We start from the raw sequence: 27,927 nt of genomic DNA, 5'->3' as shown, positions 1-27,927 counted from the left end.
AAAAAATTAATAGAAAAGAGGTGAGATTTTTGGGGTTCATACTGGAAATCTTACAACTTGATACTATATAAAAAAATTGTTGCTATAAATGCTTCTATATATGCCACTCTAAAAGTTGAAGAATATTTAAAGATTTACTATCTGGGAGATCTGTTCTAGAGTCTCGTGAACATTATAACCTGGGCCTGTGTCGATCAACCACAACGTTTGCCCATCATCTTGAACTGCTGGCATGTGTAAAGATTGATCTGGGTTGGACTGTGAGACAGCTTATTCGAAGAGATAAGAATTGATTCCCTTTGGGTAATAAAACATATATTAATTAGCAGATCTATTGTCTATCTTTTCTGTTTGAATACTAACAGCAGAATCCATTGTAGTCTGCATGCAGTTGTATTATTGTGAGACTATTTGGACCCCATGCTATATATATTTTATTGGCTTTAGCCTTTGGGAGACAATTTTATAATTAAAACAGCCATGTATGTATGAACATGTAGTCTAATACTCTATAGCAATCAATAGCTGTTCTTTTTTACTTTTTTTTGGGCTAGCTTCCTTAATTATGGATGAGAGACTAGGATCTCCAACCAGAAAAAGAGCATGCAAGCTGAGGATGATGGATGAAGCTATACGATTTATTATGGTTGTTGAGAGGCGGAAGACATCGTTGCAAGTAAATTGGCCACTTCTTGAGAAAGCATACATACATGCATGCTTGAGCTTAATTTCCAAAGGAAAAAAGTAACCAAGATGGTCCTAGGCAAGTTGTACTCAAAAGTTCTGGGATGGGTCTTAATGTTTCTTTCAAAGTTTCAATTCTATTTGCATTGTGCTTGATTTAGCTTTCCTGCAGTCACTAGTGAGACTGGCCAGTGGCCATAGATTTAGTATTTGCAAGATTATGTTCTTTTAAGTTCAAGTTGCGAATTAAACCAAACCCAATAGGTAGAACCTCCCCTCCCGGAGTGCAAAAAAGTCCTAGAACATGTTGAAACGACAAAAGAGTTGCTGAAATCATGATTCCATTGACCCACACCATGTGTATGTGTGTTCGATCTTGACTTGTACTTGGTATATCCTGTTGGAGTTAAAGGACAATATTACAATAATTGGTGCTTAATTCCTTTCCTTTTCAGAAATTGCAGTCCTTTTCAAGAGAGAGAGAGAGAGAGCAACAAACTTTCAAGCTTCTGGGCCTTGGTGGGAACGTTTGTTCAATAGAGCAGAAACAATTGGGAATGGTAGCTGAGTGTATGTCTTTATCGACTTCAACTTGATGGAAACAGCACTAACATGATCATGCCTTACACTAGAGGGGCGGGGAGTGTGGGGGAGTGAGAGAGAGAGAGAGAAGTAAGCATTAGGTAAGTAATTAGTTATTTTGAGCCAGATATTGCAGGCAATGCATCGCCCAATCGCTTGATAAAAGTGCCTCCACAGGAAATGACTGTGCTAGCTCTTTCAGAGAAGGAATGATAATGCAATTTTTTTCATTACAAAGTTTCAACTGTAAAATCATTAATTACAGCTTTGGTGACTTGTCTTTTCATAGCACATGCAATTGAATCGCATTGGGATTGCTTTTAATTTGTAAAAACATAGTTGTTATCAATTTTAACAACCCAATGCTAACACATTTAGTTTTATAGATTTTCATATCTTAATTGTGCTTGGTCCTATTGACTATAAATTAAAAATTAAGTAAAATATTATCACTTTTTTAGCTTTTAATCATAATCTCATACGTTAAAATAGACAATTCATTTCAAAAAAATATTTTTTTTAGATACATAAATTCAGTCGTTAATCAATTATTAATATTTTTATTAAATTATTGAAATGATAATATTAAAAAAATAATTTTACTTTTTATTAATTTTAAAAATTATTTTTATATAAATTATAATTTTTTAATTTTTAATTTCTTTCTATTTTGTAAAAAAAAAATTCTCTACTCTTCAAGAGAGGGGAGCACATCTGCTGTTCCAAGGGAGGGAGCACCAAATTGGTGTTACTTCTTAGGAGAGAGGAGCACCGATCAGTGCTCCCCACCTTCCCTTGGGAGCACTAGATCGGTGCTCCTAAGAGTGCTCCCCTTCCTAAGGGAGCACTAGATCGATGCACTTGTAGTAAGACAGTCGGTTGATGAATAAGAGCATTGTCGGTTGATCACATTGTTTGAAGTAAAAATAGAGGAGAAAAAAAAAGGATTTTAACTTTTTTATATTTTTATTAATGGTGTTTGGCTTTTAGATCTCATTATCTATTTTAAAAATTAATGAATTCATCTAAAATTATAGTTAAAAGTTAAGGTAATATGAGTATTTTATCCTTAAAAGTTATTAATGGATATAAAATTGTTTGGATTGAACGGTACATCTTTTATAGTCAACTGATCCCCCATACTCACTAGCTAACAACTTGCACGTTCAATTGGAACTTTCAATTGTCTCAAACTCTCGCCCAAGGAGGGGAGACAGAGTAGAGCAGCAATGGGTCGAAGACCTTGTTGTTCTAAAGAGGGAATGAACAGAGGAGCCTGGACCCTCACTGAAGACAAAATTCTCACTGATTATATCAAGGTTGATGGTGAAGGAAAATGGAGGAACATTCCCAAGGAAGCAGGTGAGAGAGACTGGAACATAAATGCTTAGGGATGGAAAAATTAATGGTTCATTCATGTTCAATCTCACTCCTGCAAATGAATTCATTACCATCTAAGCCAAAAGGAATGGAGTTACAAAAAGGATGCATTGGGTTTGCTTGTTGTTATACGAAAATCAAGTTTATTCCTTTTTCTTTCTTGCAGGCCTGAAGAGATGTGGAAAAAGCTGCAGGCTGCGGTGGATGAACTATTTGAGACCTGATATCAAAAGAGGGAACATTTCTCCTGATGAAGAAGATCTCATCATCAGACTTCACAAACTCTTAGGAAACAGGTTTCTGTTCTACTTCATGAATTAATTTTCTAGATGTATGGATACCGGTTAGATATTTTCAAGGTAATTACTCATAAATGGATGATTTGTTGACTTTGTAGATGGTCTCTGATAGCAGGGAGACTTCCAGGGCGAACAGACAATGAAATCAAGAACTATTGGAATACCCATTTATCAAAGAGGGGACAAGGGAAGGAGCGAGGACCAAAATCAAACCATTCTAAAGTTGGAAAGAAACCTATCACTGCAAAAGCGGATGAGGACCTAGTTAGCTCACGCGTTATCCGCACCAAGGCATTGCGTTTCAAAGAGGTGTTTATCACCCCTGATGATCAGCAACACAGGATTGAAAATCATCACAGAAACCTGGCTATGCCACCTTCCGTGGATCCAAATTTAGTGCAGAATGTTCCAGCAGGATCCGAGTCCAGCGATGGGTCACTAATTACTCTGTCCTCCAATAAAGAATATCCTGTTGATTTTATGGTGGATATCAGTGCAGGGGAAATAAGTGTTCCAGAAATTTTTGCTTCTGATTTTACAAATTTCAGCCATTATCTCGGTGCTTCTGAGATGGATAAGGTGATGCAAGGAGATGATGCAGATAACTATATTAGCAAAATTTCGCCATCGCAAGCATTTTTGTTACCAGAGGAAATGGAGCAGAACTGGAGTGGAAGTGACAACTATATTCAAGCTAACTTGGATTCAGATCTTGGATCTTTGACTGCTTTCCTGGAATCTGCTGAAGAATGGTTAATCTAATTACATTTTTAGTTAACTTAAACTGGTGAGTATAGATCTTACATTTGTTCGGCAGTGGTCCGGGCTTCATGCTCTTGTCCACGTCTTGAACAAAAGTGCATCAGAATAAATGCCAACGCGTGTAGCCAACTGGCCATGTGTGATTTGGAGCTTGTAACTTCCTATCTATTCAGTAAAATATTGATACCACATTACTCAAATATGACCCTAAGTTACTTATTTTCAATAATGAATAAATCTTCTTATTATATTATTCTAGTTGTATTAATTTATAACTATTTATAGGCATATCCAATAGCACAAATGCAACATGGTTGCTTCCTGAAATCAAGGATTTAATAGATCCTATTTTTGCCTATTTAAGGGAATAAATAAAAAAGCCCGGAAGCATAATGCTTTAAGATTTCCTAGGCAGTCTTCTTCAGCTGGATGCTGGTAGATAAGAAGCAAAATACAGTGTAACCCATTAATGTATAAAATAATCGATTCAATAAGTATTCATCTTTGATCATATCCTTCAACAACCCTCTTAATGGAATGAAATTAATCTAAACCAAAACATTTAAGCGAATGGTTGGAACTTTAATTAATAGTCAAGAGAGTGGTCTTGCTACTTACAAAGCCAGTGACTGTTAATCTTGGCTGGTCGTAAAGTTTTAAATTTGCTTTTTAATTAGATGATAGCATTTGATGGCCTAATAATATATAATTATACACCATCAATACGTCCGGGATGTAAGATTTAGTTCATCTCCTCGTCGAAAAAGAAAAGCTATAGTTCTTCTTGAGCTATGCCTCTATTGCACCAAAAATGTCAGGAAAAAATTTAATGTTAAACTTTCTACTAGGAATATGTAATGGAGTCAAAATTGTCCAGCTTGAATAAGTTTGAGCAAATCAGCCCGGCATCGAAGGCAATATGTCCTTGTTCCGCAGCCTCGACCAACATTAGGAAAGGGTTAGTCAACTCCTTAGCTGTTTAGTCTCCTCAATTATTGGTAGAGAAAGAATAACTCTTCTCATCACAACACCAAAATCCAAAAACCTACCATAGAAATTAGGGTACTGACAATAATAATTAAACCGTTGGAAACAAAAAACAAGATCCCCACACAGGGTCTCTGATTTTTTTGACCCTGTGTAATTGGAAGTCGCTCAAGTCAAGGAAAAAGAAAAATTCTATTTTATTTGCCATATGTTCATATGAATATTGAATAAATCTTACGTCTTAAAAGATTACCCGTGCCATGCACGACAAATGAAGCATCGTTATAATAGAAGAAAAATCATGCTGGCACGTGATTTTTGATTAAAGAAAGACTTTTGCTACCGAAAGTCCTAAAAGCACTTTCTTTTTCCTTCCAATTAAACATAATGCGAAAAGAATTGCACTGCTCCTTGCTGGGATTATTATTATCTGTCCAAAAATTGAAATGAATTCCCTCTTGTTTTCGTTTCCTATTAAATAAACTTAGGGAAGATTCCAATAGATGGAAATTTAGATTCTTTTGATGATAATCCAGGTGGGGGTTCATATCCTCTGACACCAGCTTGACTGATAAGTTTGAGCATCGACCGCTGGAATCCTATTAAACCTTTAAATGTGATTCCACATCTGAATTGCTTTTTGGCATAATATTCGAGCCCATATTGTTTAATACTCTAGTGATTAACTAATCAGCAAATAAAGCATATGCTCTTCATTTTCTTCCACTCTTATATATCTCCAAACTTTCTCCGCAACCTGCATCTCCCTTTAGATCAACTACTCTTTGAAAAGATATTGGCCCATTTGCTTTAGGTTTGTGAATTCATGAATTGTGCGTAAAATTTTTGATACGTGTAAGCCAATTAATATAGGAAGAATCCTCGGAATTTGGGAAGCAGATTGATGCTTTGAACAATGTGTGTATCTTGGGCAGGGGAACATGTCATTAAAATTTTTAATTTCCATGGGGGTGTGTTGAGTTGGAGAAAAATTTTAGTTTCTCATTTCCTGGAAGATCATGCGTATTGATGTAGTACAAGTTAGCATATGGGATTGAATTATAATATAGTTGCCTTAAATACATGCATTTAAGGCTCTGTACACCTGTTGCACTATATTAACAGGTAGGTTAAGTTGATTGGATGAAACTCAATTTTTAATGGGCTATCATATATCGATTGCTGTAAATAAATGCTCTACTCTTCCACTATAAAGTTGACCAAGTAGCAAATTTTAAACTCATCTAAAGATCTATGGGTTTCCCATTGCTCAGTAGGATGATTACAATAACAGCAACATGATAATCCACCATTACAGCATGCATCATGCATGTTTGCTGGGAAGATGCCCTTTTTTTACTCCATAGAGGCGTCTTAGGATTTTTTTTCCAATAAAAGTAATCCAAGTTAAGCTTTGGCAATTCTGATAATGCCTTTTTTTTCCCAAATAGGCCAGTTGGCCATGACCAAATAATATATAACCGACTCACCACTGAATTGACAGAAAGGATGGTCCCTTCAAAACTGTTAATGGCCGTAAATTGACCATTTTATTTTTATTTTTCTGATTTTCCTGTAAACAGAGTTTCCTGTTGTTGATTCAATTGATATACAACTTGTGCCTATCATTTTTCCATATAAGACAATAATGTGGAACAGTGGAAGTAACTTATCAAGAACTGACACTTTCTGGAAGTTGCTGAACCACAATTACCTAATGATGAATTGTATAGCATCCACAGTACTATGGTCACAAGTTTTGATTTTTCAGTTTTTGATTTGGCCAATTTGTTGTACTTCACTAGGTGGCCTGGGGTCATTTCCAAGTTTCTAAAGTCAATGATTAGCAGGATACGTCCTAAAAGGAGCTGAGATTTTTTTTCCCCCTTTTTCTTTCTGCAGGTAAGTTGCATGTCAACTCCCTCTGCGTTTGTCATTCTTAAAGCTCCTGCTTTTTCTTCATATTTGGATGCCGTAGAGGAGTTGTCATAGTTAAATGGAAAATCTTGACTCTGGTCAATCACCAAAAAACAAAGAAAGGAAGAAAGAGTAAGCATTTGTCTTGTTGTGAATTTCTGAGAAGCTCAAAACACCATGAGTCAATCAAACTACCTTCAAGGCACGCAGTCCCCTGATCTCAATCTCTCCGTGTGGATAATAAGGCAATCAATTTCCTCAACCACAAAACAGCCTAAATTATATATATGTATATATATATATATATATATATATATAGAGAGAGAGAGAGAGAGAGAGAGAGAAAGAGAGAGAAGTTTTGCTTAAAATTTGGATATTATTAACCATGAAAACAATTGATAAAAAAGATTTGAGAACACGGTGAAGTGTTTCTTCATTAAAGAACCCGAACAGCAAAGCCCAATGCACTTCACTCCTCATGGCCATTTTTTTTTTATTAATTCCAAACAAGCTGATTTCATTTTTATAATGAAAGTGGGATTAAATTAATCTATATTGAGTTCATACAATCCCCATGTCCAGACGAATACGACAGTCTATAAGAATCAGGTCACTCTTTCGTCAAAAACCACCAAGATCCCATGCAAAGGTTTGTTTTGAAAATTTATTGATTGAGAGAGAGAGAGAGAGAGAGAGAGAGGAGTGAAGCTCAAATGGGTAGAAAACCTTGCTGCTCCAAAGAAGGATTGAACAGAGGAGCTTGGAGTGCTATTGAGGACCAGATTCTGATAGATTACATCAAAACCAACGGTGAAGGCAAATGGGGAAATATTCCCAAGAAAGCTGGTAAGTGTTAGTTTTGATCAATGTATATAAATACAAAGAGACACGCCCACACAGACATAACAATACCAAGAAGATGTAAGATTTTGGGCTGCCTCTATTTTTCTCCATGGTCAAATCACTGGGTTTTGCGTGTATATGGTGCAGGCTTAAAGAGATGTGGAAAGAGTTGCAGGCTTAGATGGTTAAACTATTTGAGACCTGATATCAAGAGGGGTAACATATCTCAAGAAGAAGAGGATCTTATCATTAGACTTCACAAGTTGCTAGGCAACAGGTGTTTTCTTTTAGAACAATCAACTTCACTGTTTTCATTCTTTAATTTTTGTGCTCAAGACTCAAGCTCCGGTTTTAGCTTTTTATTTTTCTTGTTTAGATTTCTATTAGTGTTCGTTAATATAAGTTGATATATAGTAGCTTGGTAAGGAAAATGTCACTAAAAGATTTCAACTTTGCGGTGATTGCAGATGGTCACTGATAGCAGGGAGAATTCCGGGGCGAACAGACAATGAAATAAAAAATTACTGGAACTCAACCTTAGGAAAGAAGGTTAAAGCTGAACAGGCAAAGCAATCCAAGGACGAATTGGAGAAAGGCAAGATACAGCCATTGGCTGAAACCCCACAATCCACTGCACTTAGGACCAAGGCATCCAAGTGCTCAACATGTTTAGTCACCCAGGAGGCATATAAAGCTGAAATCATTAACGCAGACCTGGTGCATGAAGCCAGATTGGAATCCCCAAAGAGTGGGGGAACAGTACTGTCTACAACTTCCGAGGAAGCTCATTCAGTAAACTCAGCGTTGGAGTTTGATATAGGGGAGCTTTTGGCGTCTGATATCTCAGAGTCAGAGTTTTGGAACTACTGTCAGGTTAATAAAAATAGCATGGAAGAAGGTGAAAGCAGCGGTGTTGCTAGAAACATGTGGCTTTCTTCAGACCAGCATCTTCAATTTTCTGAGGAAATGCTGACAGACTGGATAAGAGATGATATATAGTTTGTGTTAACAGGCTAGTTATTCAGATGGGCTCTTTTTTTCTTTTGGTTCCTTCAATGAACAAAGAATTAACTTCACTGTATTAAGTCTGATTTGCACATTGTAGAATTAAATTGGTCAATAAAAGGTGTTGAACTTGTAATTTGTCCTTGCCGTTCCTTTAATGTACATCTTTTCAAGGTTGTTTTTTCGTCTAACCGTTTCTTTCAATTTTCTTTCTATTAGATTTCATTTGATGGATATTTTTATTAGTTGTTATCTAATTTTTTTGCTTTTAAATTATATTCAATTTTTATCAAAAAATAAAAAAAATTAATAAAAATATCAATCAAAGAAATTCTTACTCTTATCAGTTACCTTAAAACTATTCTCCCTATTCATAAAATATAAAAAGCAATAAATATATGGACGGGGGACTTGACAAAAAGTATTATTTTACTGCAAAATCAAAGATTGGATAGCTGCACCCCAATTATGTACACATAATAAATATTATAATTATTCTTCTTTTCCTGCTATTTCAAACGATATAAAAAATCGCTGTTGGGTTATAAAATGAAGTATAACAAGCAGTCAGGCACCCAATCTCGTTTACTTTATATTCAAAGGGTCCATAATGTTTTTTGTATATACATAAGTCCGCTATTTAAAAAGAACATTGACTTAATTTGGAATTCATAGGTCCGTTTTGTCGTGTCAAGTAATCAATTTGAACATTTTTTATTTCTCTACAATTTTTGAATTTTTTTCTCTTATTCATAGACAAATCGTGTACCAAATTACATTAAATTTTTCTCTTCTTTTAAGTAAATAATTTGTTATTTAATTAAAATTTTAATTATTTAGGCGTTAATTGATTGGACGTTTGTGGTAACATCTTTTTTTAGTTAATTAAGTATGTGGCCCGGCAGGTTTCTTGTAACATCGATGTGCATGAGATATTATAAAGTATGTAATCTCTTTTTATTCTCTATGATTTGAATCACTGTAAAGTCCAGCTACTTATTTTGTTCCACTACTTGTTCTATATTTGTTCAAAAGTTTCCTTAGTAATCGTGGTCTTGTCTCAACCAATCACTTTATTTGTTTTCTTTCCCTATACTTTGCGCTTTAATTTGTTTCTTTTCAATGAACCACTAGTTAACCAAACCACTTTGTTTTCTGTCTCTCTCTATCATTACTCACTAATTAATCAAACCCCACTTAATTTGTTCTCAATCTATATACTCTAATCTCCTTGATGACAAAGCCTAAGTGGCCTTCTTTGTCCTGCACGAGATGATTAACGTAGGACTTTGTGAGCCTTTGCTTCCATAAAAGATAGAAGGAAACAAAGGGAGGGAGGCGAAGACTTTTTTTTTTATTAATTAGAGACTAATTAATCATCTAATAAAGCCACGTCTGATCCTTCCATTGGTTTTGCCTTTTGTTTTTTCCTCTCTTTTTACATTCGTGGCAGCAAATAATGGCTCTAATGATTCGTTTAAGCTTAGCACATGTTCCTCATGTTTGATTTCGCTAATATCATAACCACTAATTTAATGGAAATTTTGTTCGTCGTTAACTCCATTTGCTACCATACGTCACTATCACTAACCCCCCACCACCCTCCCTCCTCCAACCCCAAGCATTGATGTATGGATTTTTCAATTAATTTGAACTTCAATCTGAACACCAGCCTCCTCTCATGCCACCTCCCAATTTGATAGTGGGAATGTGAAGTGTGAACCATGCAAAAGATATATTATTATAAATGCAGGTTGCATGATTGTTTTCCCCACTTTCAAGCTTCACCGAGGCTAATCTTTCATAAATATTATCTTTTTGTCCTCTGAATTTGAACCTTGAATTTTACACTCTGCCAATCTGCAGGGAAGTTAAATCCTACTTCAACATCTGGAAGCCACGGGTAATTATTGTATTCCATTTCTACACGAGCAAAATCATATGAACATATATAATAGTATGGAAACAAGCCCTCCCTCATGTTCTAGAAAAATGGGTGTCAGAATTTTATAACTAAAAAATTGTATGCAGAAAACTATAGGATCTCATGGATCACGACATGTTTCCGTATATATATATATGTGGACAAAATTTGAGAAGCAAATCAAGGGTTTCTAAGATCACAAGGAAGTTAAGAAACACTATGGCCTTGGAAAGATCGTTCGGCAAATGCATTTATTTTATGGGGTTGTTCTCATCCTTACGTAGAATTTTATATTCTTCTTGTTAGAACATGTTGAAGCCTATACTTCTGACCCCAATGCCAAATTAGTATGAAATGCAGACAAGTTTAAGTTCAACCAAAAAGAAGAAAGGTTTCATATATATGCAACCAAGTTGAAATTAAATAGATCTGCTTTCATAAAGCAATGATTAATTCTATCGTGGTGTTCATGCATCAAAGCAAAAGGCAATGAAAACTATGTTGAGTAGGTAGATCTAATCCCACCATCTTCTGCTGGCATGGTCACCGCAGCCAAGATCCTACCAACTCTCTGGCCCATCTTTTCGGGAAGTTGTGGTTGTTTTGATACCAACTGCTAATTGTCAACCAAGCTGCGAAGAATCGATGCCTCTCCGAGGTTTTGCTGCTGGTGCGTTCGTGCCGTTTCGTGTATCATAACGAGGAATGAAAATATAATATAGTAGCTGCGAGCTGGCAGGGCAGAGTCAAGGAGCTACATGTGGTGACCCTTTAATTTTTAATTTTTTATTATTTTATATAATTTAATATATATAATATGATTATTTTTATAACTACTTTTTATATGAAATTCTGAATTGATTGTTAGTTAAATTATACAATAAAAAGTTTTTTTTTTCTTTTTGACTGCTACATATAGTTGTAGTACATGGTGCATGGATCTATGATCTATCTTAATTTATATGCAAGTCTTTTATTCCTATTTAATTAATTCCATTCACACATGAACGAACATTGCTTAATTAGTTGAACAGTAAAGAACAAAAATGAAAAGGATTGGATGGATAGGGAATACTTGGTAACCTTAATTACCAGTTGTACTAGTTGAGTGTTTTGCTCGTATGTTTGCCAATGCTAGATTTTCAGATTATAAAAAATAAAAAGGAGAATTAAACTTGTTAAAAGTGCCGGTAATGTAATTAGTCAAGGTCAGCACATACAGCCTGTTGTAGCCTGTCATTATATTTCAAATTATTGAGGGTGATCGGACAATCTGTGTACAACGGCTAGAACTCCCTATACCAAGGATTAACCATTTTTTTACTTATTTTGTGGTATCAAAAAGTGATTTGTAATCTAATTTTGATGAAATTTTAATATGTTGTTTCTGACATTATGATTTTTAATTTGTATGGTCAGATTGCATTTTTTTTTCATTTGTTGAGTTATGATACCTTTTATTTGGGTTTTATACATTATTGCTTGATGAGTTCTAAGATTACTGGTTAACTCTTTGTTATATTCATTGATCTTTTATAATAAATTATTTTTTTGGAGTAGGTTTCGTGACTTTTACCTCTCACATTGAGGAGTTTTTTACATTAAAAATCGTAAGTTGTTTGTGATTTTTATTTTGTGCATTTATAACTATATTTGCTGACTGAAATATTTTTGTTGGTTAAATATTTGTTCCTTACAAATTCTTTCTAGTGGAAAAGGCTTTATTTGTATCATTACTTTCGATATATTAATACCCTTTTCCCAACACTTGCTTGGTCTGGGCTTGAAGTGTCAGAGATTAAGTTAATTAAAAACCATGGTGAAGGGAAGTGCAGGAAGGTAAATCCCACCAAGGAACCTTCAAATCAGACTGCTCAATCATTGGAGGTAGAACCATTTTCTAATAAGAAAACCATGCTAAGTAGATATTCCAATGACAATCTTTGTCCGCCAGTACCAATCTCAAATGAACATGTTGACATTAAGCACATTGGCGAAAGCCTCCATTGATGAAGGTTTAGAGAAGAACAAGGAAGCAAATAATATAGTTTATGGTGATAAGCCTTCACATATAACTTGCAGAAGCAATGATTGTTTAAACGTTGAGCAGATTAATCTATATCTTGCCATCCTCTCCAATCCTTCCTCATAATTGGGTTCATTTCAACCCCAAACGTGTTTTGAGTCCTACAATGCAAATTGAGAAATGAAAGTGTAGAGCAGCCCAAAACTCATTCAACCCAAACAAACAAAGGCCCCAAAAGCCGAAAGCCGAGCAAGGGGGCGTCTGTCGTTGCATGAATGATGGGCCCTGAACGAAAACAGTACCAAGAATTAAACATTAAAAGTACAAAAATATTGGTATTACCAATTAAGACGTCTGCCTGAATATTATAGGATTTTGTAGCATTTGGAGTTGGAGTCCCAAGGCACGTGAGGGCAAAAAAAAAAAATTAGAGGAAAAATCCCATAAATATATCAACGGCTTATACTTCATAGTAATGTGAAAATTGAGGACTTGGGACACTTTCAAGCAGCTTCGGAAGACTCATTTTATTGCAATAACGTTGTTGTCTTTTATAATTATTGTATTAATAATAATTAGATTCGAACCTTGATTTTATACAGTCTATGCCGGTAATTAATATTCTATTCCATTTGTACACGAGCAAAATAATTCAAACCATTAAATATATAGGAGCAAATGGAAAAATGAGATGAAGATTCCATGAAAACGGGATCAGACATGTTTGTTGACAAAAACACAAACGCCAATCCGGATTTCTATTTGGCCAACGACTATGAACATTTATATGATTACCTTTATTCATGGGACTGACATACAATTATGAGATTTTGGATTCTTTTTCGCAGCATTTTTTGAAGTCAACTAATCTTGATTCCTATGAAAAAAGAATAATTAATCATATATATATATATATATATATGAGTCGGTCTACAAAGAGTAATGATAATTTGGAAATACTAAATAATCTGAAATTTGAAGAATGGAGACAAAAATAACGATACTAATGCATGTAATTAATGCAAACTTAAAAGATTAAGATTTTATCTGTATTATTCAAGGTATTGAAAACATTACATTTTCAAACTCTTCATTTTTTTTAATAGTTTGATCATTAAAATAATAATAGATATTGTGAAAGATCATTATAACTAGCAACTTGTCATTATATATAAAGATATTAGGCCGGTTCATTTATGATCAAAGAATTAACCCTTTTTTTCCAATAATAAAACACTAAAGAATAAGGCTTACTAATGAGTTCTAAATAACAAGCCATTGATCTGTCCTTACAATTAAGTTCCTTGTTCCTGAAATTATATATATAAAAGCACTGATGAACCATGAGTCCTTTCTTCAGTTTACATCATCAATGAGAATCTTGCGCTTTGATTTTTCTGTTAACTCTGGATGAAGCAGGGGCAGAACTTGTTGCATGAATAACCCTTAATGATAATGTCATTATTTTCAGTTTCGTGAAAGATCCAACAAAAGAAATATGTTAAGGATAAAACTTGTGATAGAATATTCAATCGACCTCATTGTCACTAGAACCTGCAGATGCAATCAATCGAAACCCTCTCGTATTGTCTTGCCCTTAATTCTTTACATCATTTAATGCATATGTCAACATTGAGAGAAAGAAAGTCAGATGAGGAAAAGATTACTTGTTCACATACAATGATATACAATCTGTGGCTTTTGACTATACGAGTGCAACTGTGAGAGCAAGGGCCGTCCTAGAATGGGTAGAACTTCCTATACCGACGGCGGATTAAATAAGGGAGCTTGGACTGCTTTTGAAGACCAGATTCTTAGAGATCATGTCAAAATCCATGGTGTAGGGAAGTGGGGGAAGATTGCTGAGAAAGCAGGTAAGTTACCAGTTCTATTAGCTTCATTGATTGAAAATTTCAGGATTGTACAGATCCTTATGCTTGTTGAAGAATAGACGTTTTTATGTTTGTCTTGTCAGGTCTTAAGAGATGTGGAAAGAGCTGCAGACTTCGTTGGGTGAATTATCTTAGACCTGATGTTAAAAGAGGAAACATTTCCCAGGATGAAGAAGATCTCATTATAAGGCTCCAGAGACTCTTAGGCAACAGGTTTTGCCTTTCTAATGAATGTTCTGACTAATTAATTGTTTCATGTCATTGCATTTTTACTGATCTCATTTGACATGATTGGTCTTTATAGATGGTCTCTGATAGCTGGAAGGCTTCCAGGTCGGACAGACAATGAAATAAAAAACTATTGGAATACTATCCTAAGAAAGAAGGTAAAAGTTAGCAATGAGCCAGACAAAATCCTCAAGGAACCTTCAAATGAGACTGTACCATCTTCGAACATGGAACCATTTTCTACGAAAACCAAGCTAAAAGGATATTCCGATGCTACTTTTTGCCCAACAGCAATCTCAATTGAGCATGTTGACAGTGGCACGCTGGTGAAAGCCCCCATTGATGAAGGTTTGGAGACGAACAAGGAAGCAGATGGTGACAAACGTATTTCGCCTTTCAATATCGGAAGCAATTATAATACACAGGACTTGATGAAGGATCTTAATGTTGAGGAGATTAGCCTATCAAAGCTTCTGCATACTGACTTCCAAGATATCTATGAAGGTAACGAGATGATGATTAAAGATTATGATAGTGGTTCACCATTCTCTTCAAACCAAACTCAGGTATCCTAGGATGGACCATTTGATATTTGGACATTTGATAATAATATTCTATTTTAGTTAGCTATGGATCCTTGAACTTGAATTTTTAGCGCCGAGATAGGGAATTGGCCGGTATTCATATGTTGTTCGGATAATGTAAGAACTCTGTTACGAAATTGAGTTTCCATTTTATAGTACTAAACATAATTTCATTTCACTTGTGCTGCTTTTCGGGTTTATTTTGTAAGTATATCAAAGATCAGAGAAAAAAGCAGCCCAGAACCAATAGAAGAAGAGAAAAATGCCCAGTGAAAAGCAGAGGGTGGCGTCTCCCTTGCTCATGGTTTAGGTTTACCCCTGACTGGGGAGCATATGTAGGGGCTGATTCCCCCCACTTCCAGCAAAGGCCGTCAAGAACAATGAAAAACACTGTTCCAAAATTTCAACTCCTCTCCTCAAGAAGGCCAGAACAATAGCGGTGGACTGAGCGGCAGGTAGCGGATCAATGTCTATTCTTTTATCCCTTATTAGTACCTCCAAAAATCATCGTCAAGGGAGAAAAGGAAGAATACCAGGAAAGGTGTTAAAGCTCTGTGGAAAAGTGAAACCCGAAAGTCTCACAAAATGAAATGATGATTCGCAGCCAAAATCCTCAAACAACATCGCTTCCACCAAATCACCACCGTCGACATGATTTCGCCACCACTGTCCGCCTGCCACTTAAAGGCGGAAAAAGGACAAGAAAAAGAAGAAAAATAACTGGGCTGCATCAAGTCCAACCCAAAACAAAATCTATGGGCTAAAAATTCAACACGGCCTATCTACCAAGAAAAAGTAAAGTAGTGTAGGAGACCAAGAGACAAGACCTGGAAAATCAATACCCACAACTAGCCCAAAACAGAAAGACCTGGCTTGTTGCTGCACAAGGAAACAGGTGAAAAGAAATAAGCAAAATGCCATAACGAATTCGGATACATCATTGGCACTCGACACTTGCACCCTTCGTTCATGATCAGTGTAATTTAATTAGAAACAGCTGGATGGCTTCCGGGTCGACCTAACAGACTAGGAGATCATGAACTATTAGAATAAAATTGTAAAAAAGAGAGCAAAAGCTAGCCATGAGCAGCACCAAAAAGAAAAAATCCCGTTCAAGAAAATGAGACTACCGCATCATCCTTGCACATGGAGTCAAGTTCGATGAAAACCAAGGCGACGAGTGATACTCTTTGTCCTTCACCTATCTTATATGAATATGCTGACAGCAGCATATTATTGAAGGCCAATGAAGGCTTGGAGAAGAACAAGGAAGCAAATTTAGGTTCCAATGATAGGCATTCACAATCAGTTGAAAGCAATGATACTATGCATGGGACTTGGTTATGAATTTAATGTTGAGCTCATCGGACTCTCAGAGCTTCTCCATACTGACTTTATGGATGTTTATGAAGGTAATGTGACAGTGATTGAAGGTTGTACAGTAGCGTGTAACATCATTAGAAATAATGAAGTTTTGGCATACAATATCTAGTTTTAAAATTTTAGACTTATAATGTAATATTTGGTACTGAAGCTTTGACCTTAATGTATAATTTATAGTGTTAAAGCTTTGACTTTGACATATAACATTTGCTATTGAAGTTTGATGTGTAGCATCTTCTGCTTTAGCTTCAATGTATAATATATGTTGTTGAAGTTTTGATTTGTAATATTTGGTATTGAATCTTTGACTTTGGCGTGTAATATCAGCTTAAGCTTGCAATGTCGTTTTATTTTTCTATTCTATTATTAAACATGACTTATAATTTGCTCTTTTATGTTTTATTATAAAATAAACCGTTAAAGTTAAAACATGTAACAAATTTTTTTAATTGTAATAATTTTTTTGAATATAACATTTAATAATAACATTTTTTAAAAATAAGGTGTAACTTATTTTTTATCTTTGTATTCAATTGACACATAAACTCTTAAAATTAAACACTTTCCAATAAATATAAAATTAAAAAAATTACTTTCAAAAACATCATATTTTAAGGGGTAAAAAAAATCTCCCCTTTTTTCTTTCCAAGCTCGATTGTAAACAGAAGTCATCCCAAGTTCCATGGCGATCGAGGTGTTTGCTTGGATTATGTCATTACACTTCTCACATGCATTTTGCTTTTGTAATTTTGCAAATGTTCTTTTGTAGATGACTGAAAATCTCATGGTTCATTACAGCATGGAAATAACTGGAAAAGGAAAGCAGCATTTTTCACAGGAGAATATTGCAGTAGCAATTTGTGCGCTGCCCTTCTGATGACCCAAGATAGATAATGATGTTGCCGTCACGTTGCATCGAATGCTTAATTTGATGGGGAAGTAACACGATAGAGTTTCTTCATAACATTTGAGTTGCTGAAATCTGCAATCATGATAGGAATAAAAGACAAAAAAAGAATGGCTGGATTTTCGTCCTCTCAACCTTTTAATTGGTACCAGCAACACATGAAGGGAAAAAGAAAGGACCCCAAATGGAGCCGTATATGGTGCGATCTTAAGACAGTAGAAGGCATCATATTCATGGGCCATGTTTCGAGCTCAGCTCCACTTTGGTTTTGGTTAATACCAAGTCCAGCACCCTCAACTGTGACAGACATCATTCTAACACATTACGTACATCTTCTCTTATACTAAACGCTCCTTAAGGTGCCTTTTCTAGTAGGCTGAACCCTTAGCATGCCCAAGATGGGTTAAGCCCAAATTACATCCAACAGCACTTGTTATGATGTCAATCATGGATGTTGACCCAATAAGAAGAGGTTAAGAAAACAGATTAGCATTAATGGCAGTCATTTGTTGAATAGGAGCAGAAAAAGTTTGTATAATTCTAAAGCAACATCAGTCGAAATAAAAATGCTTGCATTGCATGCATTCACAACCATGTTACCGATGGAGTAATGCTAATTAGGATTAGACCAATTCCCTCTGGAAACGTTGAAGACAATATATAATTAGACTTTTCGATATGATAAAATTAGAATAAGTGAGAAATATAAAAGCCAAAACTTTGATAGGCCCAAGGAGGAAATTATTGGTGCAGTCTCCAGGGGGAGAGTTAATGGCTGTTGGCTGCAAACAGTCAAATAAAAGATGGTGCAGAGAAACAAGTGGAGTGTTCTGGTGAAAATAAGATGCAGCATGTGAATCGGGTCACCGTGCGTGCTCTTGCAAGTGATGTCATCTCATCTGTTCATTAAAAATGTACTCAGATTTCAGATTTTTCAACTCTATAATGGAAGAGAGGGAAAGCCTCATATCATATCTCTGTGTCGTCGCCCATGCCATGCAGGCTGGCCCCACCCCCCTCACGTACTCTCCAATTGCATGCACTGTTCCCAGGAGAAATTAAGATTCCACTCTTTTAGCCCAAACAGAATCATGATCTACATCAAAAGCATCAAGCCATGGCTTCTTATTTCCTTTCTTATTTTTTGGGGTTCATATATATTTCTGTAATGTTTTTTGCATATCAATGAACTAAAACAATAGGGACTCCATTTGTAAGTACTCAGTACTATTCTTGCTCAAGACAGTGTTATATATTCTCCATCTCTTTCATTGCAGCCAAAACTTTCAACCATAGAATTGACAATGTGAGAGCAAAAACAAGTTTCCTTTATCAGCCAAAGCAACGACATTGAACAGAAGAGGAAGTCATAGATAGAAGTTCAAATTTTCAAACAAAAAATGGATTGTTGGACCAAAACTATCCATGGTCCATAGGCAGATGATACAAAAGAAAAAACAAAGAATAAGAAAAAGCAATCTCTACCACATCAAGAAAATTAAGAGGTCTACATTCATTTAATTTGTAAACTATTTTTAGATGGATTGAAATTCTAATTCACATCCTTACAAATTTGGTCGAACATATTGCTTATAGTCAGCTGTAATGAAAGCTTAGTTCAAACTCAAAAATATATAATAGCAACATTGAGGAACTAAACCCCATTGCCTCTGGAAACTCTTTGAGAATGGAAAAAGAATTACCTTGTGATAAACCGAGTTTTACCATTCTATTCTTTAGATTCACCTCAATTCTCACTGATCTCCTATGTCACTGCCATTATCATCATCTTTCTGATCGCTCAGCCTTTTTCTCCAACTAGTTTTCATGGCTTTCATTGTCCTTTCCATTGCATCCTTGCACTATTACATTCTCATCAACTGCGCCATCAAAATCCAATTGGGAGTTGATTTCAGAAACTTTAAGGCTCCCTCTAGCGTTATCTTGTGCAGTCTCAAGGTCACCCTCAGGCATATAAGCTTCTAAAAAGTCTGAATCACCATGCTCTTGCATCTCAATATCCTGGTTAATCAAAGGCCTAGGCGAAGTGGGACAAGTAACGGGTATTCTTGAGTAGAGCTGATCCAGTTGGTCAAAATAAGTGCAGGTTTTAGATTGCTGAGGGCGCATTTTACCATTTTCTTTGCTCTTCCTGAAATACTTGTTTATGTTCTCCCATTTTTCTTTGCACCTTTTTGCACTTCTTTGATAACCAAGGGAAGCCATGAAAGAGCTCACCTCTTCCCAAAGAGGCCCCTTTAATCCAGGTTCTCGAAACTTTGATTCGAAGTTACATCGCACTTGAATCAAGGCCTCAACTTCAGCTCTAGGCCACCTGCTACTGTTATCAACCTTCACAGGCATGCTTTCTTTGAAGGGTTCAATTGCACTTTCCGGCTGCAGCAACAATGGAGTCCTTGCAGGTAGACTGATGCTTTGACCTGTAATTTTCTCCAAATACGAAACAATAAGAGCCTCCCTACTTGTAGCTTGATCTTGTTCATGTGCTCTCGCAAAGGCTTCTCTATGACGCTTTTCAGCCTCTTGTCGCCTCCATGATTCTTCTTTCATTGTCCTTTCTTTATCCATTCTTTCAATCACTTCCAAGAACCTTTTATGAAGACCCTCTTGATGATCAGTCACTTGCTTCACCAAACACTCAAAAAACCCAATCATTGAACTCAATTGCTCCTTCATTTTCCTCTTCCTCTTCTTCTTTTCAATCTTCCTTATTGAAGCTTCTTCTCCAATAGAAGTCTCTGATCCATGATCAACCCCATGTGCAACATTACCACCCCCGCAATTGGCACCTACATTATGTGCTTGAAATTCACTTAGGGGCATGGAAAGACCAACATTTGTAGGTGAATTTTCACCGGTGAGAGCAGACCCAGAACCAGCTTGAGTAGTTTCTCCACCCTTCACAAGGCCATAAATAGCTTCAAGCTCACCAAAGAGTCTATATTTGTTATCCAAATTCTTGCTTCTCTCACTTGTACATTGACCCGGTTGTTGCAAAACCTTGTCGTACTTATTCCCCTCTATCCCTCTAGCTCCATCTCCACTACACTGCCTATCTTCACATCGGTTTAGAGGCTTCCTGGTAACATTTACACAAACACATGGGTGACAAAGAAGTCAATTTTGAAAACCAAAAAGCAACCTTTTCTTACAAAAATAAAAATAGAGTACTACAACAGATATTAAATAGTAATAAATTACCAAAAGGGTTCTTTGATGGGAGAATCTTCTTGGGGATGCCAACAATGAGGCATCAAAAGGGAATGTTGTTGTGGCCGCCGATTCTCATGAACATGTTGCTCATTTCCATCGAAAAAAGTAGCAACATTCGGTTGATGATTCAAAGCTAAAGCAGCCTCCTTTTTCCCACTATTTTCATTAAGACCCAACTTGAAATTGACAGCCAAAAAGGGTTGTTGATGGACATGATGATGATGAGCAGGCTCGGCTTGTTGTTCAAATGGTTGGAACTGATGATGTTGGAAAAGCTGATGCGTAACCGGAACTGATGAATGTTGTTGGAAAAGATTTTGCTGTTGCTTCTGTTGCTGTTGAGAATGTTGAGGGTAGTTAGGATGAAAAGGAGATTGTTGGTGGTGGTATTGAGGAGGATTAGAAATGGAGAAAACTCCAGATGAAGAGCCGTCATCATCCATTAACTGCTGTTGCTGTAGATGATGGGCTCCGTATTTAACAGGATGCATATTTTTTTTCTTTCCTTCTTTCTTGGTTTGAGGTTTTTGTTCGGTGTAAATGCGAAGAGGACCCAAAATAGGCCCTTCCCCTCTTCAAAGAAGAATTAAAAGACAACAGAGAGAAAGAGAAAGAGAAAGAGAAAGAGAGAGGGAGAAGACTTGCAAGGGTGGAGTGAGGTGAGACTGTGAGACAAGGCAGCGTAGAGACGAAACAAAGACAAAAAAAAAAATAAGTTACATGGATAGATACTTCTACAGGTCATAGTTAGGGTTTTGGTTTATCCCCCAAAAAAAAAAAACAAAATTATCCACTTTTTTTAAGAAAATTGAAAAAAAAAAGAAAAAGAGAGTACTATGGCTATGGGATTATGGCTGAAAATTCTAATCTTCACTTAAATTTCAATTGGTAACTTTTAAACATTGATTATCACTTAATTTGCGCATTAATTATTCTTTGAATTCCTTTTTAATTACTTTTTGGAAAAGGTCAAGTTGGAGCAATAGGTTTTGGAAGCCTTTTGATTTGCGACAATGATACCACTCATTAGGAATCAATAGGTAGTAGTTAGCTATAAATTTGACAGCTAATACATTTTTCTTATGATTATCATTCTATTTTCAATGATTTACTTTTTGTTTTAGGGTGTGAGAATTTTTCACCAACTTTTGAGGTCAACATTTGCTTCAATTTAAATTTTTTATCCCTTTTAGAAAAATTATAACCTTTTTAGCTTAGTTATATATATAGATATACCACTTCAAGCTTACTTGTTTGTAAAATTATGATTTTTGAATGATTAAGTTGAACCCGAAATTATGTATACAGAATATAAAAAACAAATGTCAACATATTCATAAAATTAAGAAAAAAATTACAGGATTGAAATCAGAAATAAATCAAATACTCGTAAAGCCATTGTTTGTAATTCTATAGTATAGTCCCATAAAACGTATATACTCCTATAATGGTCAAGGCATCTATTTGCATTTAAATACTAGAGAAATAAATTGGATGAGATATGCACCAGTTAGAAGGCAAGGAGCATTGAACTGTGAATAATTATACTTAACAAATGATGAGTACAATACAAAGGCAAAGAGTGGTCGACATGGAATGAAGTGGTAAGTGCAGCCAAAATAAATGAAAGAACGAGAAGAGTTAAAAGAGTAGGAGTAGGATATTGAAGGCAGAAGGGGTTGGTAGGGTCCCAAAAGGTTCGTAGTATTTTGTATTTAGAAACTGGAAAAGCGACACGTGTTAGACTGCAGACATGAGAGACATCCTTTTGGAAGTATACAATTGATGTGCACGTGAATTCAGTACAGTACATTGTCCTCATGTCCCCTCCCATTTTAAATTCTGTCTGCTGCCACATTGCACATCCCACCATCACTCTTTTCCCCCCCTTCCAACCCTCCTCCTTTTACCCCCAAGAGTTTCTTAATGTGATCTCTGCAACAGATTGTGATGGGACTATGGAAGCATTCTGCAATCTCATGTTGGTGGGTTATGGCAATGGTTGCTACTGTTTGCTGTGTATGATTTGAATTTGATAGATCCTTATGTTTCTCCTGCCTCTTTCTCTTCTTCATTTTTTTTTTCTCAATAGATATGAACCATGTTATTTAATTTCTACTGAACTCGAAGATACATATGTGGTAGTAGTCCTCTTAAAGCAGTGGTTCAAGCAAACACTTGCTTGAACTCATTGGAACCCAAATGGCCCAAACTCTGTAACAAAAGTTAAAAGGTAAAGACAATTGCACCCTCTGCCTTTTCCTGCTACTTTTGTTTCTTCTCTCTTATTGCAATTATCCTTTGTTTGTTGTTATTTACTTCAGATACAATATCTTTTACATCTTTTTTTTTTTTGAGTAAAAATATCTACTTTAGATTCACAGTAATAACTTCTTTTTTTGTAGATACATAGATTCTCAAAATATCACACTTTCCAGAATGAGAACTTAAAAAGAGTGTTAAAGTTTGAAGGGGACTGATGATTATAGGAGGGCCATGCGGTTGGGGGGTGCGAGGCACTGCTAGGCAGTTGTGTGCTCACTTTCCTCTTCTGTTTTTCTTTCTCAATGAGTCAACATTATTCACTTATGAATGCAATTAAGACAGAAGGTGACAACAAAAAAAAAAAATAACCTTTCCGCCTTGCTCTGCCTTGATCTACAACTATAGAGAACCACTTGAACTTTCTGTTCTTGGGCTGACATTTGAGAGTTCACAGAATAAAGAGTTCTGCACTTCTCAACTTTGAATTGCATTATTGGTATGTCATTTTCAAATAGATAAAGAGACAAAGCCTTACAAATTCCTTAAAATTTGATAGTTCAAACTCACTTCCTTCAAGTTTTAATTCATTAATTCATCAAGTTCAAGCTGTAATATATGTGGTTTGGTGGGAGCCCCAAAGCTTGGGGAAGTATTTGAGGCAGCGAGGAATCAAAAGGCACCTTCCTACGAGCTTTTGCATAATAATGACATGAAAGAAATGGTGAGCAAGGCCCAAACCCATGGCTTTGACCCACAAGATTATGCCACGTGTAGCACCAGTCATTCATCAAATGGTGCAAAACAAACTATGGTAAAGCATTCTGCGTAAAACTGACCACGCATAACAACTATACTTCGTTTTTGACGAAATCAGAACAAAATTACATATTAAACTAGAATGAAATGACTCTGTCAGACTTAAAAAAAAGAAATGACTCTTTCATAGATTTTTACAAAATAGTCAAAATTTATTTACCTATTCCTGTTTATGGTATAGATGAGTATTGATAGAGGTTTTTTTTTTAATTAAAAAAAAATTCGAATCTTATTCTTTAAACGTAGAGATTATATATCAATCAATGAACAAAATGTTCGGGTGCCTGAACATCAGTAGAGTTGATGTTTTATTCTTTCCTGTCTTATAATCTAGGACATGCAATCCTTTGTCTGGTCTGAGTTGGATGAAAACAAGACCAAGGCTAACAGTGGCGGCAGACCCCCAAGCTGATGAAAATGATATTAACGGAAAAGAATGGTCATTTTGTAAAGCCACGAATGGAACACCCTCTGCGTGTTCTTCTACAGCTGGGAGTCTCAACCTTGGAAGGAGGGAAATGGGCCATTCGCAGAAGGCTGGTAACACCAGCTTTTCACCTTGACAAGTTAAAGGTGCTTCCGCTGCTCCACATGCACGCACCAAATCTTCAACTCTACTTTAGATAGGGAAATCAAATTTAAAATGCTTACAACCTCCATTCATATTATATACTATAAAAGTAATTGAAATTAATGGTCAGTACCATTAATTCCTTCGTAATTTTCTTTCTTGTCAAATAATTACGATAATTAATGGACCATATTTGCACACCACACCAACTTCAATGTTCCATGGCTGTGGAAAACAAAAATTTATTATTAGCTTTATGTAGTTTCCGGTTACTCCCTTTTTCCTCCTTACTTGCATAGTGGCAATATGTATTACATATAAGCAAACAATGAAATCATACAAATGTAATTTCATCATATGTGACTGAATCTTGATATAGTGCTAAATTCATAGTTTGTCTCAAGTGAAAAAAAAGGTGGCACTTGCTCCTGATATGGATTGAAAAGCAGTGTACTATGTGTTTAGATAGCCAAGCTTACCTAGCAGAACTATGGCAATACATGTAATGCTTAATAGATCATGGTAATTGGTAAAGAGGAAATGATACCGGTATTTGCCTCAAGTTGTTGTAACTCGGTTGATAGATGGACAAAGCTGTTGAGTCCTGAAGGACTTGTAAATGTGTTGGACCTCAGTTCCATATTCTACCTGCTGGTGTTAATGCTCAAAGAGCTTGTGGAATCAGATATGAGGAGGGAAAGAAGAAATTTAAACTTCAGAAAGAGCAAGCTGTTTTGGTGCTTGAACTTTTTTATTCCACCTACATTCCTGGATTTCTAGGCTCAATTCCTCTGTTTTCTCTGGCATGTTGACAACCTTACAGTCAATAGTCCAAGTATCTAGTCCTATAGTTTGCTCATAAAATTGATCCTATTTGGCAGGTGTCCTTGCTATTACATGAAGTATTGAGACTTCAACTGCTCTTTTCTGGCATACTAGCAAGAAAACTAGCATGGGAGGGATGTCGATCCCTGCTGGGGCAGACCTTCTCTTACCTACATTGTTGCTTCATTTAGAGACTGGTTATAAAACCAGAGACATTTGCTAAAGGAGTTTCCAAAGGCATCGAAGAATCAAATCGCCTTCTATTTATTTGGTTGGGGTACCAGATTTCGCCAAGGCCAAAACTTCGCTATGATAGAGGACAAGATGGCACTAGCTATGATACTCCGATGTTTCTGGTTCGAGCTCTCTCCCTCTTCAGCCTCAACATGGTGCTCCCATTATTTGCGTCAGAGCTTAACTTCCCTCCATGGCACGGAATGACAATAAGTTTTATATATATGTAGTTTGGTAAGTCTATTTTAAAAGTATGGAAAAAGCCTGTTAGGGGAAGAATGTTTAATTTGGCTTCCCACGAGGTGTAATTCAGTTAGAGCAAGCATAGTTTTGTGTACTATATATAAAAAAAACACAAATATGTGTAACATTAGACATTTTGTTGAGATATTTTGTCTTTAATGCATATAAAAAGTTTGGGTTTTTGTCGATTTTTTGTTCACAATTTGGGTTAATGCCTGACTGAGCCCTTTGGACAGTTATTAACATCGAAGAAAGGACAACAAAATCCGGAATTTGATTACTAGTTGGGGGGAAGAAAAACTCTGTTTTTGTCTTGTTAATTGTTTGTACCTATAGCTGGCCTATCGTTGTGGGTTGGTTTTTGGTCTATTTTGGATCTTAGTGGCCACAATCTCCATGAATTTGTGTCGCCATTATTGCACTTTGAGAGGGTATGTAGATAGCATAGTGCCAGAAGGCAGAAGGAAAAAGATACGAAAAAGAAATGTTGCAAATTACAAAATTTGGATTAATCAAAGTGCCTGTAATGATCTCGTCTAGGTACTAAACTCGTTGTAATGTGAGCCCCACTGAGTGTCGTTTCTTTTCTCTTTAATTTATGTCTGAAAATAATGAAACACAACTTCACTTTTGCAACTTTAATGATCACTGTTTGATCTTTACAACGTCTTTTGAGGGCAGACTCTCACACTCCTGGACAGTTCCAAAGGTCGAAATCTGTGCTGCACAAAGACATTTGACAGTCTTCTTTCTAGCTCGACGAAATATCACTATTTGGGTATTTATCTCTTGGTTGTTTGGGGAGTATCTAGCTTGAAATAGACCAATCTGAACTATATTTAGACAAGGGGGAAAAGAAAACCAGAAAGATAACAATTCCACTTGTTAATCCAAGGAAAAACCTTAGTCAACATTACGACTGAACTGAAACTGGAGGATTTTCCTGGATTACCAAAGGCTCTTTGCTATAGCAGCTGGAAAACAGATGTGATATACCTACAACTTTTTATGCAAAAGAGACAGTTAATATATGCAAAGTTAAACCAGTCTCATCCATTTCCAAAAATGGACTCATCCAATCCAAATTAAGAGGCTCCTCGCTGTGAAAATTGAAGAAGATATCACCAATGGAGCAAGATTTGGAGTCATTATCATCTCTCTTGGGCGTACCTTCTTCACTTTCTTCGGTACGTCCATGTCGCTTACCTTGGAATTCTCGAGAACGGGTTCTTGCATTCTTGAACTTCTACTCGGCTTCTGATTTGCTTTATCTTCTTGCTCAGATGAGAATTCCAATAGTTCTTGATTTCATTATCAGTTCGACCTGGTAGTCTTCCGGCAATCAAAGACCACCTAAATGATAACCAATGTGATTCAGTTATTGGATCAATTCCACTAGTCCCTCTAGCTATAGATAGGTAGAGTATTCAGATGTATGACTAGCTTACCTGTTTCCAAGCAGTTTATGAAGCCTTACTATCAAGTCCTCTTCTTGGTCTGATATGTTGCCTCTCTTTATATTTGGCCTAAGATAATTCATCCATCTCAATCTGCAGCTCTTTCCGCATCTATTCAGACCTGAAACAAAATGGAAACCATGAATCATTTTTAAGATAAAATAAAGAGGGTTTGATATATGGCCACAAGAATGAGCTAACGAAAAATATTTCTCAGTGAGTAAACCTGCTTGTGCAGCAACTGACTTCCACCTCTTTGGACCATGAATTTCAATGACTTGAGCAAGCTTTTGGTCTTCTTCAGCTGTCCAAGCTCCTCTATTGACTTCTTTCCTGGTGCATTTTGTGCTTATAGGAGCCTTTGGCATCTTCTTTCCTCTCTTCCTATGTCTGCAAGTAAGCAAATCTGAATTCTATGGGCAAAACGCCACTAATCACCAGATGAGAAAGAGAAAGACAGGGGTGGTAGGGAGTTGCAATGCTAAGCTGGGGAGGGATACTTATGGTTCAGAAAATGGTTTATTGTATCAGCTCTATGCAGCTTTTCTAGCTACCTTTCCTTGGGAAGAATATTAATCCCAACTAACCATTTGATAAATAAGAGATAGTATTTGGAATTTTGGAGTCTGAAAGTTTTCCAAAGATACCTAGCTGATGATTGTAGAATAAAGATAATCTAGCATGTTAGATATTCATGCACATGACTAATACTGCTCATGCTACATCCACATATCCAATGCTGTTATTCTCCAATCAAAGACCTAGCTATATACTTTATGCAATTACGACACTAATTAACCCAAATAAAATATAATACTAGTAAACAAAGACTGCCAAATGAAATGCTTTTGCATGTGATGTTTATAATTTAGTGGAGAA

At 36.0% G+C, this 27,927-nt stretch overlaps 3 protein-coding genes and 2 pseudogenes across 5 annotated transcripts; 3 read left to right on the top strand and 2 right to left on the bottom strand.

The window, feature by feature from the left end:
• The first annotated feature begins 2,374 nt into the window (after positions 1–2,374).
• On the top strand, positions 2,375–3,907 carry LOC110410465 (transcription factor MYB1-like). Its single transcript, XM_021420172.1, has 3 exons — positions 2,375–2,628; positions 2,813–2,942; positions 3,044–3,907. Exons 1-3 carry the CDS (start codon positions 2,496–2,498, stop codon positions 3,705–3,707), a joined length of 927 nt encoding a protein of 308 aa, XP_021275847.1. The 5' UTR covers positions 2,375–2,495; the 3' UTR covers positions 3,708–3,907.
• Positions 3,908–7,324: 3,417 nt separating this feature from the next.
• LOC110410744 (transcription factor MYB123 pseudogene) lies at positions 7,325–8,453 on the top strand (annotated as a pseudogene). The gene is made up of 3 exons (XR_016350872.1): positions 7,325–7,457; positions 7,602–7,731; positions 7,922–8,453. The product of XR_016350872.1 is annotated as a transcription factor MYB123 pseudogene (transcript).
• A 5,595-nt stretch (positions 8,454–14,048) lies between these two features.
• Positions 14,049–15,200, top strand: LOC110411212 (transcription factor MYB1-like). Its single transcript, XM_021421263.1, has 3 exons — positions 14,049–14,283; positions 14,361–14,514; positions 14,606–15,200. Exons 1-3 carry the CDS (start codon positions 14,154–14,156, stop codon positions 15,102–15,104), a joined length of 783 nt encoding a protein of 260 aa, XP_021276938.1. The 5' UTR covers positions 14,049–14,153; the 3' UTR covers positions 15,105–15,200.
• Positions 15,201–18,822: 3,622 nt separating this feature from the next.
• On the bottom strand, positions 18,823–21,267 carry LOC110410916 (uncharacterized). The gene is made up of 2 exons (XM_021420855.2): positions 20,626–21,267; positions 18,823–20,503 (listed from the first exon to the last, which is right to left on the bottom strand). The coding sequence occupies exons 1-2, from the start codon at positions 21,126–21,128 to the stop codon at positions 19,222–19,224; spliced, it is 1,785 nt and encodes a 594-aa protein (XP_021276530.1). The 5' UTR covers positions 21,129–21,267; the 3' UTR covers positions 18,823–19,221.
• A 5,320-nt stretch (positions 21,268–26,587) lies between these two features.
• Positions 26,588–27,712, bottom strand: LOC110411252 (transcription factor MYB114-like; annotated as a pseudogene). The gene is made up of 3 exons (XR_016350932.1): positions 27,275–27,712; positions 27,040–27,169; positions 26,588–26,944 (listed from the first exon to the last, which is right to left on the bottom strand). The product of XR_016350932.1 is annotated as a transcription factor MYB114-like (transcript).
• Positions 27,713–27,927: the final 215 nt, after the last annotated feature.

The sequence above is a fragment of the Theobroma umbraticum genome, unplaced genomic scaffold (assembly GCF_002168275.2).
Source record: "Theobroma umbraticum cultivar Fairchild unplaced genomic scaffold, ASM216827v3 scaffold_56.0, whole genome shotgun sequence".
In the NCBI taxonomy this organism is placed as follows: Eukaryota; Viridiplantae; Streptophyta; class Magnoliopsida; order Malvales; family Malvaceae; genus Theobroma; species Theobroma umbraticum.
Note: the sequence above shows the minus strand (reverse complement) of the source record. Positions and strands in the feature narration are given on the sequence as shown.

What these genes read in the sequence shown, in the direction of transcription:
- LOC110410916 (XM_021420855.2), bottom strand. Translation starts at nt 21,128, where the DNA reads ATGCATCCTGTTAAATACGGAGCCCATCATCTACAGCAACAGCAGTTA. An exon ending in CCCATCAAAGAACCCTTTTG is followed by an intron (nt 20,504 to 20,625) that starts GTAATTTATTAC and finishes AAATGTTACCAG; the next exon opens with GAAGCCTCTAAACCGATGTG.
- LOC110411212 (XM_021421263.1), top strand. Translation starts at nt 14,154, where the DNA reads ATGGGTAGAACTTCCTATACCGACGGCGGATTAAATAAGGGAGCTTGG. An exon ending in GAAGATTGCTGAGAAAGCAG is followed by an intron (nt 14,284 to 14,360) that starts GTAAGTTACCAG and finishes GTTGAAGAATAG; the next exon opens with ACGTTTTTATGTTTGTCTTG. An exon ending in CAGAGACTCTTAGGCAACAG is followed by an intron (nt 14,515 to 14,605) that starts GTTTTGCCTTTC and finishes TGGTCTTTATAG; the next exon opens with ATGGTCTCTGATAGCTGGAA.
- LOC110410465 (XM_021420172.1), top strand. Translation starts at nt 2,496, where the DNA reads ATGGGTCGAAGACCTTGTTGTTCTAAAGAGGGAATGAACAGAGGAGCC. An exon ending in GAACATTCCCAAGGAAGCAG is followed by an intron (nt 2,629 to 2,812) that starts GTGAGAGAGACT and finishes TCTTTCTTGCAG; the next exon opens with GCCTGAAGAGATGTGGAAAA. An exon ending in CACAAACTCTTAGGAAACAG is followed by an intron (nt 2,943 to 3,043) that starts GTTTCTGTTCTA and finishes TTGACTTTGTAG; the next exon opens with ATGGTCTCTGATAGCAGGGA.